General features: G+C 47.0%; 3 protein-coding genes across 8 annotated transcripts in view; all 3 read right to left on the bottom strand.

The window, feature by feature from the left end:
- Positions 1-17,831, bottom strand: part of HOXA3 (homeobox A3) — a 44,299-nt gene that overhangs the window by 18,599 nt on the left and 7,869 nt on the right. The window contains exons 2-4 of one of the 6 annotated variants that reach the window (XM_064506265.1): positions 13,754-13,857; positions 5,923-6,829; positions 5,619-5,683 (exon numbers count right to left, since the gene is read on the bottom strand). The exons of 1 other annotated variant lie outside the window; for it this stretch is intronic. The gene's annotated coding sequence lies outside the window, so the exon portion shown is untranslated. 4 more of the 6 variants (XM_064506266.1, XM_064506268.1, XM_026103727.2 and 1 more) reach the window with 4 other exon arrangements.
- Positions 1,491-3,849, bottom strand: HOXA4 (homeobox A4). Its single transcript, XM_026103740.2, has 2 exons — positions 3,179-3,849; positions 1,491-2,650 (listed from the first exon to the last, which is right to left on the bottom strand). Exons 1-2 carry the CDS (start codon positions 3,771-3,773, stop codon positions 2,322-2,324), a joined length of 924 nt encoding a protein of 307 aa, XP_025959525.2. The 5' UTR covers positions 3,774-3,849; the 3' UTR covers positions 1,491-2,321.
- HOXA5 (homeobox A5) lies at positions 14,707-17,551 on the bottom strand. Its single transcript, XM_026103733.2, has 2 exons — positions 16,727-17,551; positions 14,707-15,766 (listed from the first exon to the last, which is right to left on the bottom strand). The coding sequence occupies exons 1-2, from the start codon at positions 17,286-17,288 to the stop codon at positions 15,516-15,518; spliced, it is 813 nt and encodes a 270-aa protein (XP_025959518.1). The 5' UTR covers positions 17,289-17,551; the 3' UTR covers positions 14,707-15,515.

Genomic DNA, 17,831 nt, shown 5'->3' with positions numbered 1-17,831 from the left:
TAGGTGATTAATGATTCCCGCTAAAATTGCTATTTGCAGCGTGATTTCATGTCTCTTTACAATGGGAGCAAACCAGGTTTACACGCATAGGCTGCACACTAAAGACATTCTGCATTGCCAGTTAATATGTTTCAACCGGATTTTTGTTCAGTTGTGCTAATTCGGGCTAATTTTGTCTTTAAATGAGGGATTCTTCAGCAATAAACAAAGCGAGAGTTACACGACTGCAGATAGCAGCTACCTCACTTACAGCTATGTTCTGCTGCCTTTATAAGGTGGCAGCTGGCAGTTTAGGGTTTAGCAAGCAGCAATATGTGAGTGGAAGCACGCTTTTCGGGCCTGCTTGTTGGTCAGTTTTGGAGACAGCAGTGTTTGCTAAGTGTATTTGCAACCGACACATCTTTGATGCTGAACATACTCTGCCGGTGACACGTTAAATTTTTCACTGGATGGTGCGTGCTCCTTGGACAGGCAGTGATGCTCACAGTATTGTTGGGGCAGTGTGATTTCTTACTGGGGGGGACGGGGGACAAGGCACCCTACCCTGGCGGTCTTACCCACGTGGAAAAAAACATTGATTCCAATAATTACTCTCGGAGATATTTGGGTGAGTAAGGGTATCTTGGCCTTCAGTCCTTTTCTGGAAGGTTTACTAGCATTGGAGTTCATTTCTATGACTTTTCCTACCTAGTGCGGTGCTACTCTCGAGAAAGTGTTGTGAAAACTCTTGCAGGGTAGAGTGGCACACACTCCCCGTTAGCGTTTCCACTTTGGCTGTGCTCAGTAGCTGCCTGGAGACAGCGAGAAGCACGGTCTGAATTGGAAGCCCTTGAACCCCATTATGCCACAAGCATTTCGAGAATCTCTATCAAATAAACCTCTTGAGTTGTACACAATTTCGTATCATTGCTGGGATTTGCTCAACACATTTCGAAATTGCCTTTTAAAAAAAAAGAAAACAAAGAAGAAACAGGAACAGAAAAGGCAGCTAGAGAAACTTTAGGTTACCGCCCAAGTATTTTCCCTTCAAAAGCGCTAGCCAATTGCAAAGTCATAATCGGACGAAAATGAACGAATAAATCACGGCTGGCCAAAGATTTAAAGTGTTATCATGGGGAGCATGTGTGACTTCTCCTGCAGTAAAATCCGTCATGGGAGCTTACTGGCTCCCAGTGGAAGCTCAGTTTCTCAGTAACGCAGTCGAAAATAGTCATATGCACAGAGATGGAGAGACAGACTAATTCTACCATATAGACGGCTAAAAAGAATACCACTCACCTATACAATAAAACGAGACCTCTCCTTGTCCCACAGTGCTCTTTTCCCAGCCAAGCAATTAGGAGTGAGCACGTTTTTCACTATATTTAATACAACCATTACCTTATTGACATGATTACTCCAAGTTAAAACAATATGTTAAACCATATTTTTTTCCATCCCTGGCGCCAATACCAGCAAAGCACAAGGTGTATGAAACAGCACTGAGTGGATTTGTGTTTCAAGCGTTTAATTCTTTTGTACAGAATAATCTTTATTACCAGCATTTGGCACTGTATACATTACACCAAAAATCCACAAATTGTACATGGACCCAAACGATTTAGACGGTGCCAAATATGAAAACAGCAAGAGCCTTTATAGCAATATTTTTTTAAATAAATGCGATAGGGAATGTGGAGAAAAACTAATATATCACAGCTACTGCAGGGGCTACACCTAAAACCAGTTAAGTTACCTTTGATACATAAAACATTTTCTTTTAGACAGTGTAAGGGGGGCAGTTTTCGTTTTGACCGCCTGTGAATGCGTTCGCTCTCTTCGGTGTGTTTGTGTGTGTGCAAACGTGGGTGTGCACCCTCACACACACCCCCGAGAATCCACGAACACGCCACGGAACAGCGCTATTCAAGTCAATGCCTTACACAAGTGTTTCACGAGGTCTTTGCTTTGTTTTAACCGTCTTTTATTTTTTAAGTGTTCTCTACAAAAAAACAAAAAAAGGAGTCCTTCTTAGGTACAGAGAATTCGTCCGTGACAGTATCCAGCACTCTCTTACACCGAGGGCAAGAGAGTGTTTCCATAAATAGAAAAAAAATGATGGGCATGGAACCATTATCTATATACAATGTAGGCAATCGTCCGGGTTTTGGTTTAAACATGTACCCGTTCTTGGGCACGTCTCTTCTTCCTTCTCTGCTTCTGCTCTCTTTTGTTTTACACAGTTATTTGGTCCAAATGGCCAGCCAGCAGCACGGGCAGCTGGAAAAGCCCAAAAGATAGGTGTGTGTATATATATATATGTATTTAAAAAACCGTAATATTTATAGCGCGGCTGCGTTGGGTGTAGCCCCATCGAGGGGATGGGGGTGGCCCTGTGTCTGTGCTTTGGATTGCTGGCTCTGTGTGGACTGGTTTGAGGAGCGCATCTTGGTGTTGGGCAGTTTATGGTCTTTCTTCCATTTCATGCGCCTGTTCTGAAACCAGATCTTGACCTGGCGCTCGGAGAGGCAGAGGGTGTGCGCGATCTCGATGCGTCGCCTCCTGGTCAGGTACCGGTTAAAGTGAAACTCCTTCTCCAGCTCCAGGACCTGCTGTCTGGTGTAGGCAGTGCGAGACCTCTTGGGCTCCCCTCCGTTGTAGTTGGGATTGACTGAACGTGCACACACACGCGCGCACACACACACACACACACACGCACACGCACACGCAGAGCAGAGGGAAAGAAAGGGGGGGGGGAAGCGATTGAACATAATCATTATATAATAACGTGACACCAGGTTCAAATAAGATACATAACGGCAAGAAAAATTGTTTCACAGCCCCCACGGCAGTGGGGACAATCGAGGAGCAATAAAAAATGGTGATGGGCATTTGGGTTAGAAGAAAAGCTTCAAAGACACATGGCCCAGAGCCACTGCAGGGCAATTAAATTTATGGGGGCTATAATTACTGCCCTAACAGTTTGGCGTCTCGTAAATCTTTTGATAAAGGACCCCGGATACAAAAGGTTTCTCACTTTTTTTTTTTTTTTTTTTTTTTTTTTTAATTAGGAACGCGGAAGGATAAGGAGGGGAAAAAAAACCCACACAGGCCAGCACCCGTCCCGGCCCCGGGAGCACCCTCCCCTCTGCCCTCCTCTGCGGGCGCATCCCAGCCTCCCCTGGCAAGGGCAACTCACCCGTGCTCACGTGGATCTTCTTCATCCAGGGGTAGACCACGGGCTCCTTGCCCTTGAGCCCGGGCAGGCTCTTGTCGGGCAGCAGCGCGCAGCCGGGCCCGGTGCCGGCGCCGGCGGCGGGGGCCGCCTCGCAGCGCCGCTGCAGCGCGTGGCCCGGCAGCAGCGGCTGCGCCGGCCCGGGGTGGCCCTTGGCGGGCGGCGGCGGCGGCGAGGCGCCCGGCGGCGGCTGCTCGGGGCCCGGCGCGGCGCTGCCGGCGCCGCTGTAGCTGTAGGGCGCCTGGGGGTAGGAGGGAGCCGGCGCGGGGTAGAGCGCCTCGGGCGGCGGCGGCCCCGGCGGCGCGGCGGGCGCCTGGTAGCCGGGCTCGCGGCGCGGCCGCGGAAAGTACTCGGGCAGCGGCGGGCCCGGGTGCGCGGCGTGCAGGTGCGGCGGCGGCGGCGGCGGCGGCGGCGGCGGGGCGTGCGGGTGCGGGTGCGCGTGGTGCGGGTGGTAGCTGGCGGAGCTGGCGGCGCTGCCGCTGTGCTGCGTGTACTCCTCGCAGGGAGGGAATTTGGGCTCGATGTAGTTGGAGTTTATCAAAAACGAACTCATGGTCATTAATTTGTGAAGTGCAAAAATACTAATTTTTCTCGCGTTGTCGTTTTTCTGGGCTCGGCGAGGCCCCTCCCCTTCCCCCCTCCCTCCCCACCCTCCCTCTCCCCCTCCCGCTGCTGTCAAGTGCTCGCCGCTGCCAAAGTTTGGGCCTCCAGCTTTCCCCCCCTCCCCGCCGCGCTCCCCTCCCTTCCTCTCTTCCCACCCCTGGAGCGCGCACAACACACACACGCACACGCAACACACACACGCGCGCACACACACACACACACACACACACACCCGACACACCATCACCACCTGACCGCCAGCGCCAATTACCGCGAGGGGCCGCGGACCCCGGATCAGGAAATGGAAGGAGGGCGAGCGGCCGCGGGGGCGCGGGCAGGTTCGCGCCTCGGCCCCGCCGCCCCCCGCCGCCCCCGCCGCCCCCCGCCGCCGCCCGGGAGCCGCCGCGGCAGAGCCGCTGCCCTCGCCCTCTCCGCGCCGGCGTCGCCGGCTGCTCCTGCCCGCGGGAGCGGGGCCACGTCGAGCGCTGTCACGCGAGGAACAACCCTCCCAACCTGACGCTTTCCCCCGCGACGCTTTCTCCGCCGGGGGCCGCGCGGGAGAGCGCAGGAATCGGGGCGCGCAGCCCAGGAGCAGCCCGCGCGCGCTCCGCGGGGGCAGCCGCACCGCGCCGTGGTTCTAAGCGCGTCCGTCGCCAAAAGCCCGAGCGGGGGTTGCGCGCTGCGCGGCTGCCGGCGCGCCCTTAGCCCGCGCTGCTCTCACTGCGGTCTGTCGCGCGGTAGCGCAAGCCTTGCTGAGCTCGCAGAGCTGGAAGTTGCTTATCTCCTCGCACCTCCGCAGCCGCGGTAGCTGGAGGAATAGATGCAAAAGTTAGTATGAACGTCGCGGGAAGGCCGAAGAGGGTCTCTTTAAGCGTCTTGCGGGGTGCGAGGGATACAGCGAGCCTGGGAATAACGGGGAGGAAAGGGGGAAGGGACAGAGGGGAAGGAGGACACGTTGATATCAAATACTTCCTACCGACGGAAGGGCTAACAGCGAGCCTCTCTCCCCGCATAGCAGCGTTTTCCAAACTACGAATTTCCCGGTTTGCTATGCCTCGTGTTGGCTTTATTTATTATTTTTTAATTCCACAAGAAATCGCCAGCGCCTTCGCAGAAGTAACTCTCAAACCCTGGCGTAGGAGGGAGAGGGCACTCTGGCACTTCTGCGTTGCTAAAACTGAGACTGTTAACGATATTTGCAGCTCAGAAGGAAAAGAGGCAACAGCCCTGACCTTAGGTAATTGAAATTGGATGGTTAAACTAATGAGACTCTTATTCTAAGGGGAGAAAAATACTTATTGAACATCATCTGCTCTTGGTGATTGGAAGTTAGAAGCGAACTTTTCGGATTTTTTCCGTTTTTCAGGGAAGCATATAAACACATAGAAATATTTACCGCACCCTTCGAGAATATAATTGCTGAGTGGGTAATCTCATCTTCTGGTATGGCAAAATACATCTAATACATCAAGCGTAAATATGATACGTTTTAGATCTTTCCCTCCTAAAGATATTACACTAACAGTTACCCTGGTTTAAATTCAGATTATTGTCTTTTGCAGTTTTATAGATAATGGATACGTGCAATAAAATTCTATTTGAATATATATTCTGTCTAACTAGACACATATCGTATCGATTTATATTTTATACACAGACACACGCACATTGCAGACGGCTTGTAATATGTTAGAACATTTCCAGCACTCGGGTATACTGGGGTACTTATCCAAACAATCACTCATTTCCTGCTCATATCGAATGTCCAATTTGTAAAGAGAGTTAAAACACATTTACTTACTCATTTCCAACAGCACATCTATGGAGCTCTTTAACTGGTGTAATAGATAAGTTTCTCTATTTACTCTGCATGGAAAGGAAATGCGGTTACACACACGCAGATAGAGACAGCCGCAACTGTTCAGCAACACACGTTTGACAGGAAAGAAGAGACTGTTTTATTAAAAGAAATATTGTAAAAGAATAAAGCTCCAACCTACATTGCCGTAGAAATAAAAGATTCTCAAAGACCACCACGAGGAGAGAGCATTTCCCGGCGTAAAGAGATACAGCATGCACACATGCAGACACATTCGTACAAATACCTGCTGGGCAGCACCAGATGAATTACACTGGATTATCGTAAATATTATCTTCGGCATAAGGGAAGTCCTGAGACACCATGGCTAGACCATAACAGCAGATTACCTTGCTTCCAAGCCACAGCGAAACACAACGAAAACTGGTACCTCAACTTGCACGCTCAGTGCTATATTCGGAGAGCTGACCAGGTTCTGCTTCACATTATTTATCGTGATTAGATCTCAAAGTATACTTGTTTAACTGCACCTCTTTCTACCGTGTGTCTCTGGCGCTTGGTTAAACAGAGAAGGATGCAATTTTGTATACGACTATAAATTTACAAGGTGACCTGAGCTGCTGAGCTGAAGTCTGTTTTTTCGTGTGGCTCTTTTAGTCCGCAAAGATGTGCTGAGGCAGGACCTCCAAAAGGCCTGTTCCATGTCTTTGTGGTTTTGTTATCATAAACAAGAACCCAGCCAAGACCACCAAGTGTTATCTTGCACACGGCCATTTCGACATTTTACTGCAAGATTTATGGCTGTAATAAACAATCTCAGAACCTTTTTTTCCCTGGTACTTCCCTTTACAAACTTGTAGCATCATTCTAGCCGCTTAAAGGGAGAAAAGGAAAGGAAAGAAAAAGAAAAAGTCCCTTGGGTTCCTTATTTTTATAGAAGGACTAAAGGCTCGCTTTAACTGGTGGAGGAGAATTTAATCAGTTAATAAAGGACCGAGCGTTTACCGGCCGAATAGGGCCGAGGAAGAGATGGGGTGTCCACCGAAATCAAGTTGAGAGTGAGAGAGTTAATCTCCATGCACCAAGAAGAGCCATCCTCATACATACCCAAACAGTGGCACAGGGGGATCCCCCTGTTTCTCCTGCACGTGCAAGCACGTCTGCTAGCTTCCACGTGCGCGGCTAGAGCACAACTACCACGAAAGAGAAAATAATCACAATAATCGTAATAGTAATCATAATTCAAGTCAACCTTTCGCTGTGCCCGGGCTCCCTGCACAGAAAGTGGACGGAGGAGACAGAATCGCGCTAGCAGCCTGGTTTGAATTTGATTTAAACCATTTTGAATATATTTAGCCCCGCTTTCCCCTCTTGAATGCAAGGCTGTCCCAAGTTTCAAAGTGACCGAAAAGTGACACCGTGTGCATTTTGTTTCTTATTAATCTTACACATTGACAGTCTTTGTTAAATAACAAGGCGTGCCCTTCACCAGGCGACATTTTCATATTTGTTAGACGCGGTGACCTGAAGTTCACCTCGGCCTTGGACTTAGTTTTTCTAAAAGGTCTATAACAGTGTCTTTTAGATAGCAGGGTGCTTTGCCCAGGTCACTACTTCTAAGAGAAAATTAAGAAAAAATCGCGGGAAAATGTAAACGTTATGGGATGTATCGACTGTATCCCCTCCTTTGTTCCCGGCTCTCCAAAGCCCTCGACACAGCTACTGCCTCTCGCCCTTGCAAGCGGGCGTTTTCCATGGTCACCCCTGGGGCAAGGCGCTCACGTTTTTGCCCCAAGTTCATCATTTTACAAAAGCGATGACTTTGCTGGCATAGGATATGTTCGTAACAACTGGATGTTTGGCGGGATTTGCTCGCTCTGTCCTGGCGTGGTTAAATAAACACATATAAAATGTGATTTGTGCTCGGGTTTTGAATGAATGGTCTTTTGACCAGACCTTCCGCGCCAGAATGCCATGTGCTGAATGCAGAGAGTGAAAGGAAAGAAATAGTGCGTCTCGAATTAAAAACTGTTCTGCTCCTTATTTTTTTAAGGCATAATTTAAACAACAATTAAGAAGAGTCAATATTTGTTGAAGTTGCAGTTTGAACTTCTTTGAAAATATTCTCATTGATATTTTTATTCTAAACTAGATTGAAAATATGGAATTCGAGCGACTAATTGTTTTGATAAGGAAACATGTATTTCAGTCACCTACTCTTGAGTTACCCAGTTACAGTAACAGCTTTCGTTCGGGCAGTATGAAAGACGCATTGTTATTCTTGGAAACAATCTGCCTACTATTCTTTAACAAAATAGATACTTGGCTAGTGTTTTTAGCTTGTTATCAGACTTTGCTCTTACACCAAATAAATACTCTAGACGTGAAAGGTTGTAGAATATCTCCAGTGAGAAAAGGCTCCCCAGATGTGTAATACAGGGGCTCACTACAAGTTAGCAGCAGTAGGATCCTGTGAACAATGTCTGCATGCCCAGCAAATACTTATGTACGCTTTCTTCGCTTCAGCAGGTACTTTAGGCAAAATCTCCAACAATAACTTCGGCTAATCTGAAATCTAACACCTCGCATATTTGTTCTCGAGAAATATCGCTAGAATACCATGATCCAGCTGTGTCTCTGGCAAATAATTCACGTGTACCCGGTACATAGAGGACGGTGTACACGCCTGCCTTTGGGGTCGAGAAGCAGCTACGCATGGATGGCGGCGAGGTGCACTCTTGCTCTGGCTTCCTCATTGCACTGCCCCCTCCTCCACACCTTTCACATCTGCTTCTGAATATTTTGGAAAACCCTTTCCCTCTTCCACAGACCCCGATCCGTACAGTTTCAGCCTCAATCCGGAAGCGGTGCACAGTTGTCTCCCCTCAAAATGAAATTCCCTGCTAATATTACCCAGTTTTTCTTCCAGACACGCCTAACTGAGGAGTTAGAGCTTCAACACTGAGGCGGCTTTGGGAACAACAACAACAAAAAATCCCAGCAACGTGGAAATAACTCCCTGCACAAAGAAATCCCACTAAACGTTTTTTGGAGAAAGGGGACACCCTCCTGCCTCTCGGACGCTCCTTTCACCGCGAAGCGCCGTCTCGGGGTGCTTCCAGCAGGCTCGGGAGCCCCCCGCACCGTCGGGCGGCGCAGGGGCGCCGGGTCCTCAGCAGCATTTCCCATCGGTAGCACAACATGTCCCCATCGCTCTGCTTTTTAAACGAGCTCTTTCGAACTAAACGTATAACCAGCCAGTTTTATCTCCAGCGTGTCCTGTTTAAGCACAGTTTAGTGGTCGCTACAGAAATAAGAGCAAAAACAAAGACGCAGCTAGGATCGATAGACACGTTAATAGCTTTGCTCCTATCTTATCTTCCTGCCATTTTGCAAAGTGAGAAGGCTTAACATTAAACCTCTTTAAACAGGTTATTATATCATAAACAAGGATGAAACATTTTGCTACCTGACGCTTTGAGGAGACAGCACCAGTGGCTGGTGTGGGGGTAACATGCATGTTTACCTGCCGCGCTGAACCCGAGATATTCAGCCACAAATGTGGCCGATAATTCAAGATGAAATACAACGTGTATTACTCTTGAAAAGAGGAATTTTCTATCCTTTCCTCGGTAATTGAGGTCATTCAGCCAGTAGGGTTCACCTGGAGTCCATACTGTGATACACACGTAACTCAAAGCTATTTTATCTTTTGTGCTGATAGTCAAGATCTCGGCTATAACATTGACATCAAACTCTGTCTGGGCGAATGACTAAGAGTGGTGCAAAACGTAAACTTTTGACCCTCAACTTTTTGACCTGCAGTTGTAACGCCCTTAACCACAAAGATATACAAAAGCTATGCAGCTTCTTTTAGGAGTAAGCGACTCGCACTGTCTGTTTCAATAGTTCTGCCGTTTCCCCCAGCTTGCTAATGTGTTTTTTTTCCTTCTTCTTGTTGTTGAGAAATACGGATATTTTTGCATTTTTAATAATTGCTTTTTTTTTTATTTTTAACCTCTCAGCTTGGTAAAGTGCTGTTAAATCAGTTTGCACACCCTTTCGCCAGCGTTGGAGGGAAGCCTGTTACTCAAAGGCGCTTTATGGTTACAATTGCAGGTGAAACGCTGGGTAAGTTTGGGGCGTGAGGTTGGAAGGAATGTAGCGACTAGCGTTGGGGGAAAAGCTGGGGCTCGCTGCTGCTAGGGTCTTAGTCATTTCGCCTTGATTTAAACATAAAGAAACAACTCTAATTGTTTGCGAAGCCTTGTCTAGGCAAACGAGTTGACTGTGAACTTGGTCTAAAGCGAGCTCTGCTGGTGATTCCTAGGGTGTGCAGATTTATCTTTTCTGCATTTACTTAACCTGGCAGTGAACTGCACGGGCTGCCATTTGTTATCCAGAGACAGACTTCACCTCAAGCAAGGACTGTTCCACAAAAATTGCAATAATTACCCAATAACCTTCATAGCAAATATTATTATTGAAAAGACATTTTGGGGGGGATATAGGAAAGATTCCTTCTGTGCGTTATAAGGCGAAATCCTTGCAAATCTTACACGCTGTTTGTGTCAGATCTGATATTGCTTGTGCGTGTAGCTACACGAACATGTGACTGTGATGGTCCATGAGTATTTGCCTTCCAGAGAGACATTAGTGAGGATGCTTTAATTTAAAGGGATAATATTTTCAAATATGATCAGGCGGCTGTGGGAGCTGTATTTCTGCGCTCTGACTATCATCTCTAACAATAAATTGGGAATATTTTAAGGGCAGCAAAGAGAAAGAGCTAAGAAAGCAAAGCGATGTCTTAACTTGGTCAGGAGATTTACTTATGTCTGCTTTTAACGCGTTAAATCTGTATTTGCGGGGAGGGAAAAGGCATTGCTCCAGTATCCAGGGTTTGAAATCGAAACCTCCTGATCCGCCCCTCCTGATCTGTTCCGTTCAATTTCCCATGCAGCAGATTGCAAACCCTTGTATTGTCACCCTTCCACAGATACACACTTATTAAATGTAAGGAAATGGCAGAATAATAATTTCCCCGTAATGTTCTGCAATTAGGGCGTTTGCAGGGCTTAGCCAACGCTGCAGAGCTGTAATTTACGGATGACTTTCAATCGAATTGCTATACTTCTGGTTTAGAGAAAGTTATGACTTATAAAGTCGCTAGTTACACACATTAAGAGAGTTGCCTAATCTTTAATTGGCCTTACGCTCAGACATGACACACTACACCCAAGTATTTCTTTCAAAGGATTAGGTAAACTATATTTCAATGTGCAGAACGCCACTTGCCATGCCTTAAGTAAAACAAACTCGCACGCATTAATCCCCCAAACACAGTAGAAAAATAATGTGCACAGATAAGAACTGTCTCTTGATTCCAAGCGATTATTCTCCATGACATTTTCACTCTGAAAACAATTAGGACCTGGGAATATTTTTTTTAGAGTTCGACATTCTGAAGTTGTTTGAATTTTAAATTGCGAAGTGGATTATAAAACCTTAATGCATTGCTGGTGTTAAAGGACTTAAACTGTCCTGGTTAGGACAGGGCAGGGCCAGAAATACTGAAAACTTGTCATTTCTAGATAACTTTGTTTTGCTATTGCAGAGTTTCTTACAGTACTTGCCGGTTTATATGCCTATGGGGGTTTCTGTTATTTTTCATTTTCCACAGTTATTGAATTTCTGTACACAGCATTACATAGAATATACTCTAGGAACTACACTAAAAAATGTGAAAATAATAGTAGCAAATCCTTTTACTCCACTCAGTGAAAAATCGCAATCTGAGATGATATACAAATTTCTAAAATATTAGTTGAACGTGTGTGTGTTTGTTTGTATATATATCAGATAATTCTAATAACGCAATGTTGCTGAATATGGAGTAATCGTGAATTGTTTGCAGATAGTATCTTTCTATGCGACAAGCAGAGGATTTTCCTTCAGCAAAGAACCCGTATATAAAAGAAGCCAAAACTTTTAAAGTGTTTTTATGCCTTTGCCTCACGCTATAAAATTTTATGGCATACAATATAATATATTATGTGCCTATCATATGTAACTTTCTGGTATTCCTATTGATGAAAGTATGACAACTATTGTACTATAAAATCTCCAGCTGTTTATTATGGAAATGATTTTCCAAATGTGCATTTGAATATGCACTTTTCAAGTTTTCTCCATATTTTTAATATAGAGTATACTCGTATGTATTTTGTTTCGTGCTCCTAGAAAGATACACAAACACAAAAGGCTCCAGACTCCATTTATCTTACACAGGGGGGTGACTCTAATTATTAAAATTTTTTAAAATTATTAAATCTTTTGGGTGAACCAGCATTAATCATTACTGTTCCTTTATTATTAAAGGGGAATAAATTAAAAATAGGATCAGTCTGCAATGGCATTCTTGGACCCCGTGCAGACCATATAGAGGCACATAACAATCTTAATTATTCTTCTGTACCCCAATACCTTTCTCTCATTTTGCTGGCAGCACCACATATAACGTAAATTGCAATATTCCGACAGAAGAGCACTAGCAAAATAAAACAAAGCTCATATCGCTCCCCAAAACCCATTTCTTCTTCAAGCTCGAGTTCGTGACACATGAGGAAAAACAATGCAATCTGCCCAGACGTTCGTGCTGAATCACTTCCACCCCGAACTTGAGCAGGATGCAAGATTCTCGCAGCTGGTTTGCACACATACGTATTGAAACTAATTCTCAGATCTCTTCCCTAGCACCCGACTAGTCCATCCGCACTCCCTGAGATTACTTGCCTAGAGTAAGAGTCATATGGGTAAGGATCAGGCCTTAGTGCTACCCAGAGAAAGACAGAGTTCCTTTCACCCTTTCATTCAAGCCCTGGAAATTCAAAGACTAAAGTTAAATCCGGCCATAAAGTTTATTGCTGAGTAATCACACTCTGGTGAGAACAGTCTACTTAAATAAAAAGAATGTGGAAGTAAACATGCAGCTGGGGCCTACCCCACAATGGCCAGCCAGCTATAGAAGGAGTGAGGCAGAGCACAGAGCTGTGGGGATATTTACAATCTTCAATAAACCAAGCCCGTATTTCATAGTTTGCAGCACTCTAATGACCTGTAGTCTCTTATATTAATGCTACAAGTTACAGTCAATTGGCTCGCTTAAAAAAAAAAGTCGCAATAACGTATATAAGTATACACACATACACACACCGTCTGTACATAAATACACTGATATTAGATACACATACGCATGTGCACAGATTTACACATGCATGTGCATAGATTTGTACATAGGTGCACACACGCATATAATTTTCGTATCTATATTTATGTTTTATATTTATATATTTATATATAGGATCTGGAAAAAGTTACAGCAATGTTATAAATGTGCATACCGAAACACACTACACACTCACAGATGGACATATATACGTAGCTAAAGCTTCCTGCACAACCCAATGCAGAAAAGAGGAATCTTAAGCGCTCCAGTACAATCTACGCCACTTTAACACCAGCTCTGATGCGCAACATATTTTGCCAATCCAAAAATTATTACCATATCAGCACGCCTCCAACTCTGTCATGCCTCCATAAGACACTGCCTAGACAATATCAAGCCCTATCTATTTTGTTTCCCTTTTCTTAATCGCCGGCAGTAACTACTCCTTGCTAAACAAAACCTTTCCAAACTTGGAGAGTCTATTGGAGCAAAGGAAGTAATTATCTTCTGCGGTAGTCAAAGTGATTAAAGCTAGGCCCCAAAATCCATCTCTGCCAAAGTCGCTTATTGTGGTTTACTTTGATTTGATCTTTAAAATAGAGAGCTCGCTGCTCGAGAGTGGAGGGATGGGGGAATTTTCAGCGTAACCTGTATCATGAGTGGTTGAATCTGCCTCTCGGGCTCGGTGGGACAGTCCTGAAAAGCTCGAGGCGGACAGAAAGGGAAAGGGAAAGGGAAAGGGAAAGGGAAAGGGAAAGGGAAAGAGAAAGAAAGAAAGAGAGAGAGAGAGACAGAGAGAGAGAGACAGAGAGAGAGAGAACCAGCGAGCAAGAACCTGGAGCTCCCAACTGTACAAATAAACTTTAAGCAACTTGTGCACAAAACTTACCTTGACTTGCAAGGAGCCATTTTTCATACAGTATTGAGAACTTGTGGTTTGGATACTTCTGTACCTAAAACTGACAATTTGAATGGCCAGGAGGCACACGTAGCCTGCAAAAGAGTCAAATGAAGTCCAGCGTCAGTGAGATTATATGTTATGTGGTATATAATGTTGGATGTCAACTCCCCAAAACCATAAAACTTACTTTAATGGCACCACGTGACTTTTTATAGCCAGTGAGCCTATCTGTCTGTGCTATGGATGATTTTACGATCTAATTCATAGACAAAACCCTATTCATTTGGCACCCAAATGTCATATAGCCGGAACTGGGGCTTATAAAGTTTACTGTTTTATAACTTTTAAGGGAAGGCATCAATGTAACCAGTCAGTAAATGTTCAAATCTTTAGTTGCTCTTAGAAGCTCAGAAGAGTTAACCATTCAAGCTCTGATGGGGTAAGTAACATTGCGTTTATAGAAAACTAATCGTAGCGAAGAAAGCCAAAAATCTGTAAAGGGTGAAAAGTGGGAATGTGGCTATCGAGTGTTACTAATAGACGCAGAGGGCTCTGATGTGGCTGTCCTGCAAATATACTTAATGAGACCACAGGAGAAATGCTAGAGCGATGCAAACACGCCTTGGAGTTAGCAGTGTGTTTTAACAAAGCACATGTTTTTTTCCGACCATCAGCAAACAGCTAACAGTTGATTCACCCACAAAGGGTGTTGATTGTGGTCCTGCAATGCAGCTTTCCACCTAACGAGAAACCATCAAGGAGGAACTTATGGCGAAACTTTCGATTAAAAATACTGGTAGCGGACAATTGCAGCTCTATCATATGCAACGTGCAGCGTAAGCCAGGTAAAATATTATTGCAAACTCTGCACGGATTCATATTCTTAAGAGGCAAATCAGGAAGCACAACTCCTTGCTTTGCACAAACCAGATCACGAAAACTTTACAATAGAAAGTTTATTTTTTTTGTTGATTTCCAGTCAGTTTTTTTAAAAACAAATACAAAAAAAAAAGCTGATCACAGTTTGCTCAAACAGCCAGACTTTGACTATATTTGTAACTTTGTTCACAAAAAAACATACATCACAGAAGCTGCGCTTAATAAGAGCCACTTCTAAGAGTTCGTGCAAAGAGTCATATACAAAGGCACAGCAAGGACATACTGCTTGGAATCACAGTTTTCGTCACAGATTCACTATTCACTACACGTAGGACAAGTTCAGTTGATTTCATCATTTCACCTCTACAACAGCATTAATTACACAGGAATTATATAGGTAGTTTGAATAAAAATATTTTTAACAGCTTGGAGCTATACAGACATTAACACTTGACCACACATGCACAGTTAAGCAGGTTGAGTGCAACACATAACATTTGTACTAAACCGGGGGAGGGTTTCTTTCTCTCTCTCTCTCTCTTTTTTTCCCCTTTTTTTGTTCTTTTTTTTTGCTTTGTTTTTTAACAGTTACTTCAAGTAACACAGCTCGCTTCATATAAATAAGTTAAAACATCTATTATTTTTTCAAGACAAAGCCATTCAAGACAAAGAAATGTACGATAAAAGCAGATCTACTTATACACGCGAGAGAATGGTAATAAACAGGCTCATGATTAAAAGATGAATAAGGGCGACAAGAACAGGGTTTCTTCACAGAAGTAACACAAGGAAGTTTTAGAAAGTCAACTTAGTACTGACATGAGACGCAGGGTCAGCTAATACTGCTCAGTACTTTTAATTGATCAAATGCTTAGGGACGGAATGCCCCTCCTGCAGCTGCCATGCTCATACTTTTCAGCTTATTATCCTTTTTCCATTTCATTCTCCTGTTTTGGAACCAGATCTTTATTTGTCTCTCTGAGAGGCAAAGAGCATGTGCTATTTCAATCCTTCTTCTGCGGGTCAGGTATCTATTGAAGTGAAATTCCTTTTCCAGCTCCAAGGTCTGATATCGGGTGTAAGCAGTCCGAGCCCTTTTCCCTTCTGGTCCCCCTATGTTGTCTGGAAGAGAAAAGTACATGATTTAGAGTCTCAGCAGCGACTTGGAGCCTTCATGTCTGGTTGCAGCTACGAGCAACCAGGACCGTTATTCTCAGTCCTGCTTGTTTTTTGTACTGGTTTGGATAAATGCTCAACAAGTTTCCCCCTCCAGCCCCTTTTAAGAAGGGCTTGGGGTGGGGGGGGGGGAGGGATTTAGTGCTCGTGATAAGTTTTCGCTTGGATTTTGATTTCGATTTTGATTTTTTTTCCTTGAGACTAATCCCCACATGCCCCCCACCCCCCCGCCCAGAGAAGCTGTTTGGAGGATGCCTCTGATGCTAGAGCTGGCTTTCCAGCGCTGGGAGAGCAAGGCTGGGGCGGGCAGCCCTTTCCCACGGCGGGCTGGGGCAGGCTGCGGGCGGCAGCGAGCCCTCGGCTGCTCCCCCGGCGGCGGGGCCGCGGCAGGTAGCCAGGTCGGAAAGTTGCTGGGCTCCCCGCGCCCCTCACCCGGAGCTCGGGGCTGCTGCCCCCCTCCCCCAGAGCTTCCCAGCAGCGAAAGCTGCCCTCCTCGCCCGCTCCTATTCTCTTTCTGAGCGTAGCTCGGAGAAAAATAGATGGGTTCAGCAGCGCTGTTGCCACTGGAGGATCCCCCTTAAAAGGCGCCCCGGGAGCAGCCTCTGCTCGCAGTCCCCGCGCTCAGGCGCCTTCCGCGCCCGCGGTGCCTGCAAGGCTGGGCGAGCCGGGGCCGGCGGCGGGAGCCAGGCAGGCTCTGTTTTCGGGGCCGGGCATTTTTACTGGGGGGGGGCACTTGCCCAGGCAGCGGAGCTGGCTTCCCTGCGAGCGGAGTCGTGTGCGGAGGCTGCACGCTCTCACTCCCTCCTCTCCCCCTCTCCCCGACCTTGCTTAGCGCAGACACCCGGTTTACATTAAATCCTCCTTTTCCTCCAGAGAAATAAAGAAAGAACAGGGTATTTGCTTTACCATGACTTATGTGCAGTTTTCGCATCCAGGGGTAGATCTGGGGCTGTGAAGGCTGGGCTGTGCTTTGGTCGGTCGGGGCACTTGCCTGCTCGCTGCTCGCTGGAGTGTCTTCCTCAGTCCCAGACGAGGTGCCAACCCCGTCCCTGCTTATGTGCGTGGTGCTGCTGGAATTGGACGAAGTGCTGGTGGAGTTGGCGAGGGAGTTTTTCACCCCGTGGTGACTCTCGCTGACAGGCGAACCGGCCACGGCGGTGCAGGGCAGAGGGTCAGGTGGCGGCGAGTGGGAGGACGTCGCGGGCTGGTTGTACCTGGGCTCTGTCGAGGCAGAGGTGGCGTTGGCCGGGTAACTGCGGGATCTCTCGTTGGCACCAAAGTGGGTGGAAGCGGAGCGCCCGACGCTGAGGTCCATGCCATTGTAGCCGTATCCGTACCTGCCGGAATGCATGCTGCCGGAGTCCCTGTATTGCTCGCTCACCGAGCTGTGATCTCCATAATTATGTAACTGGTAGTCCGGGCCATTTGGATAGCGACCGCAAAATGAGTTTACAAAATAAGAGCTCATTTGTTTTTTGATATGTGTGCTTGATTTGTGGCTCTTGGTCGTTTTGTGCGTCTATAGCACCCTTGCACAATTTATGATGAATTATGGAAATGACTGGGACATGTACTTGGTTCCCTCCTACGTAGGCACCCAAATATGGGGTACGGCTTCAAATCACGTGCTTTTGTTGTCCAGTCGTAAATCCTGCCTGATGACCTCTAGAGGTAAACTCGTGCACTGGTGGGGGAGCTGGGAGGGCGCGGGCGGCCCGCGGCGCGCCGCCGCCGCGCGCCGCCGCCGCCGCCGCCCGCCCGTCCGCCGGCCTCGAGCGCCACCCGCTGGCGGCGCGGGGGAAGGCGCGGCCGCGGGGTCGGGCCGGGGTGAGCGGCCCCCGACGGCGCCGCGCCCGCTCCGCGCCGCGCGGCCCGGGCGGGCGGCCGCGGCGAGGCCCGGCGGCCGGTGCGGCGCGGCGCGGCGCGGCGCGGCGGGGCCGCGGCCCGCGCTCCCCCGCGGCGGCCTCCGCGGCTGGCGCCTCCCGCCCGCCCTCCCGCGGGCCGCCGGCGG

The sequence above is a fragment of the Dromaius novaehollandiae genome, chromosome 2 (assembly GCF_036370855.1).
Source record: "Dromaius novaehollandiae isolate bDroNov1 chromosome 2, bDroNov1.hap1, whole genome shotgun sequence".
NCBI classification, from domain to species: Eukaryota; Metazoa; Chordata; class Aves; order Casuariiformes; family Dromaiidae; genus Dromaius; species Dromaius novaehollandiae.
The sequence above is the reverse complement of the archived record's forward strand: the minus strand, read 5'-3'. Positions and strand labels throughout refer to the sequence as shown.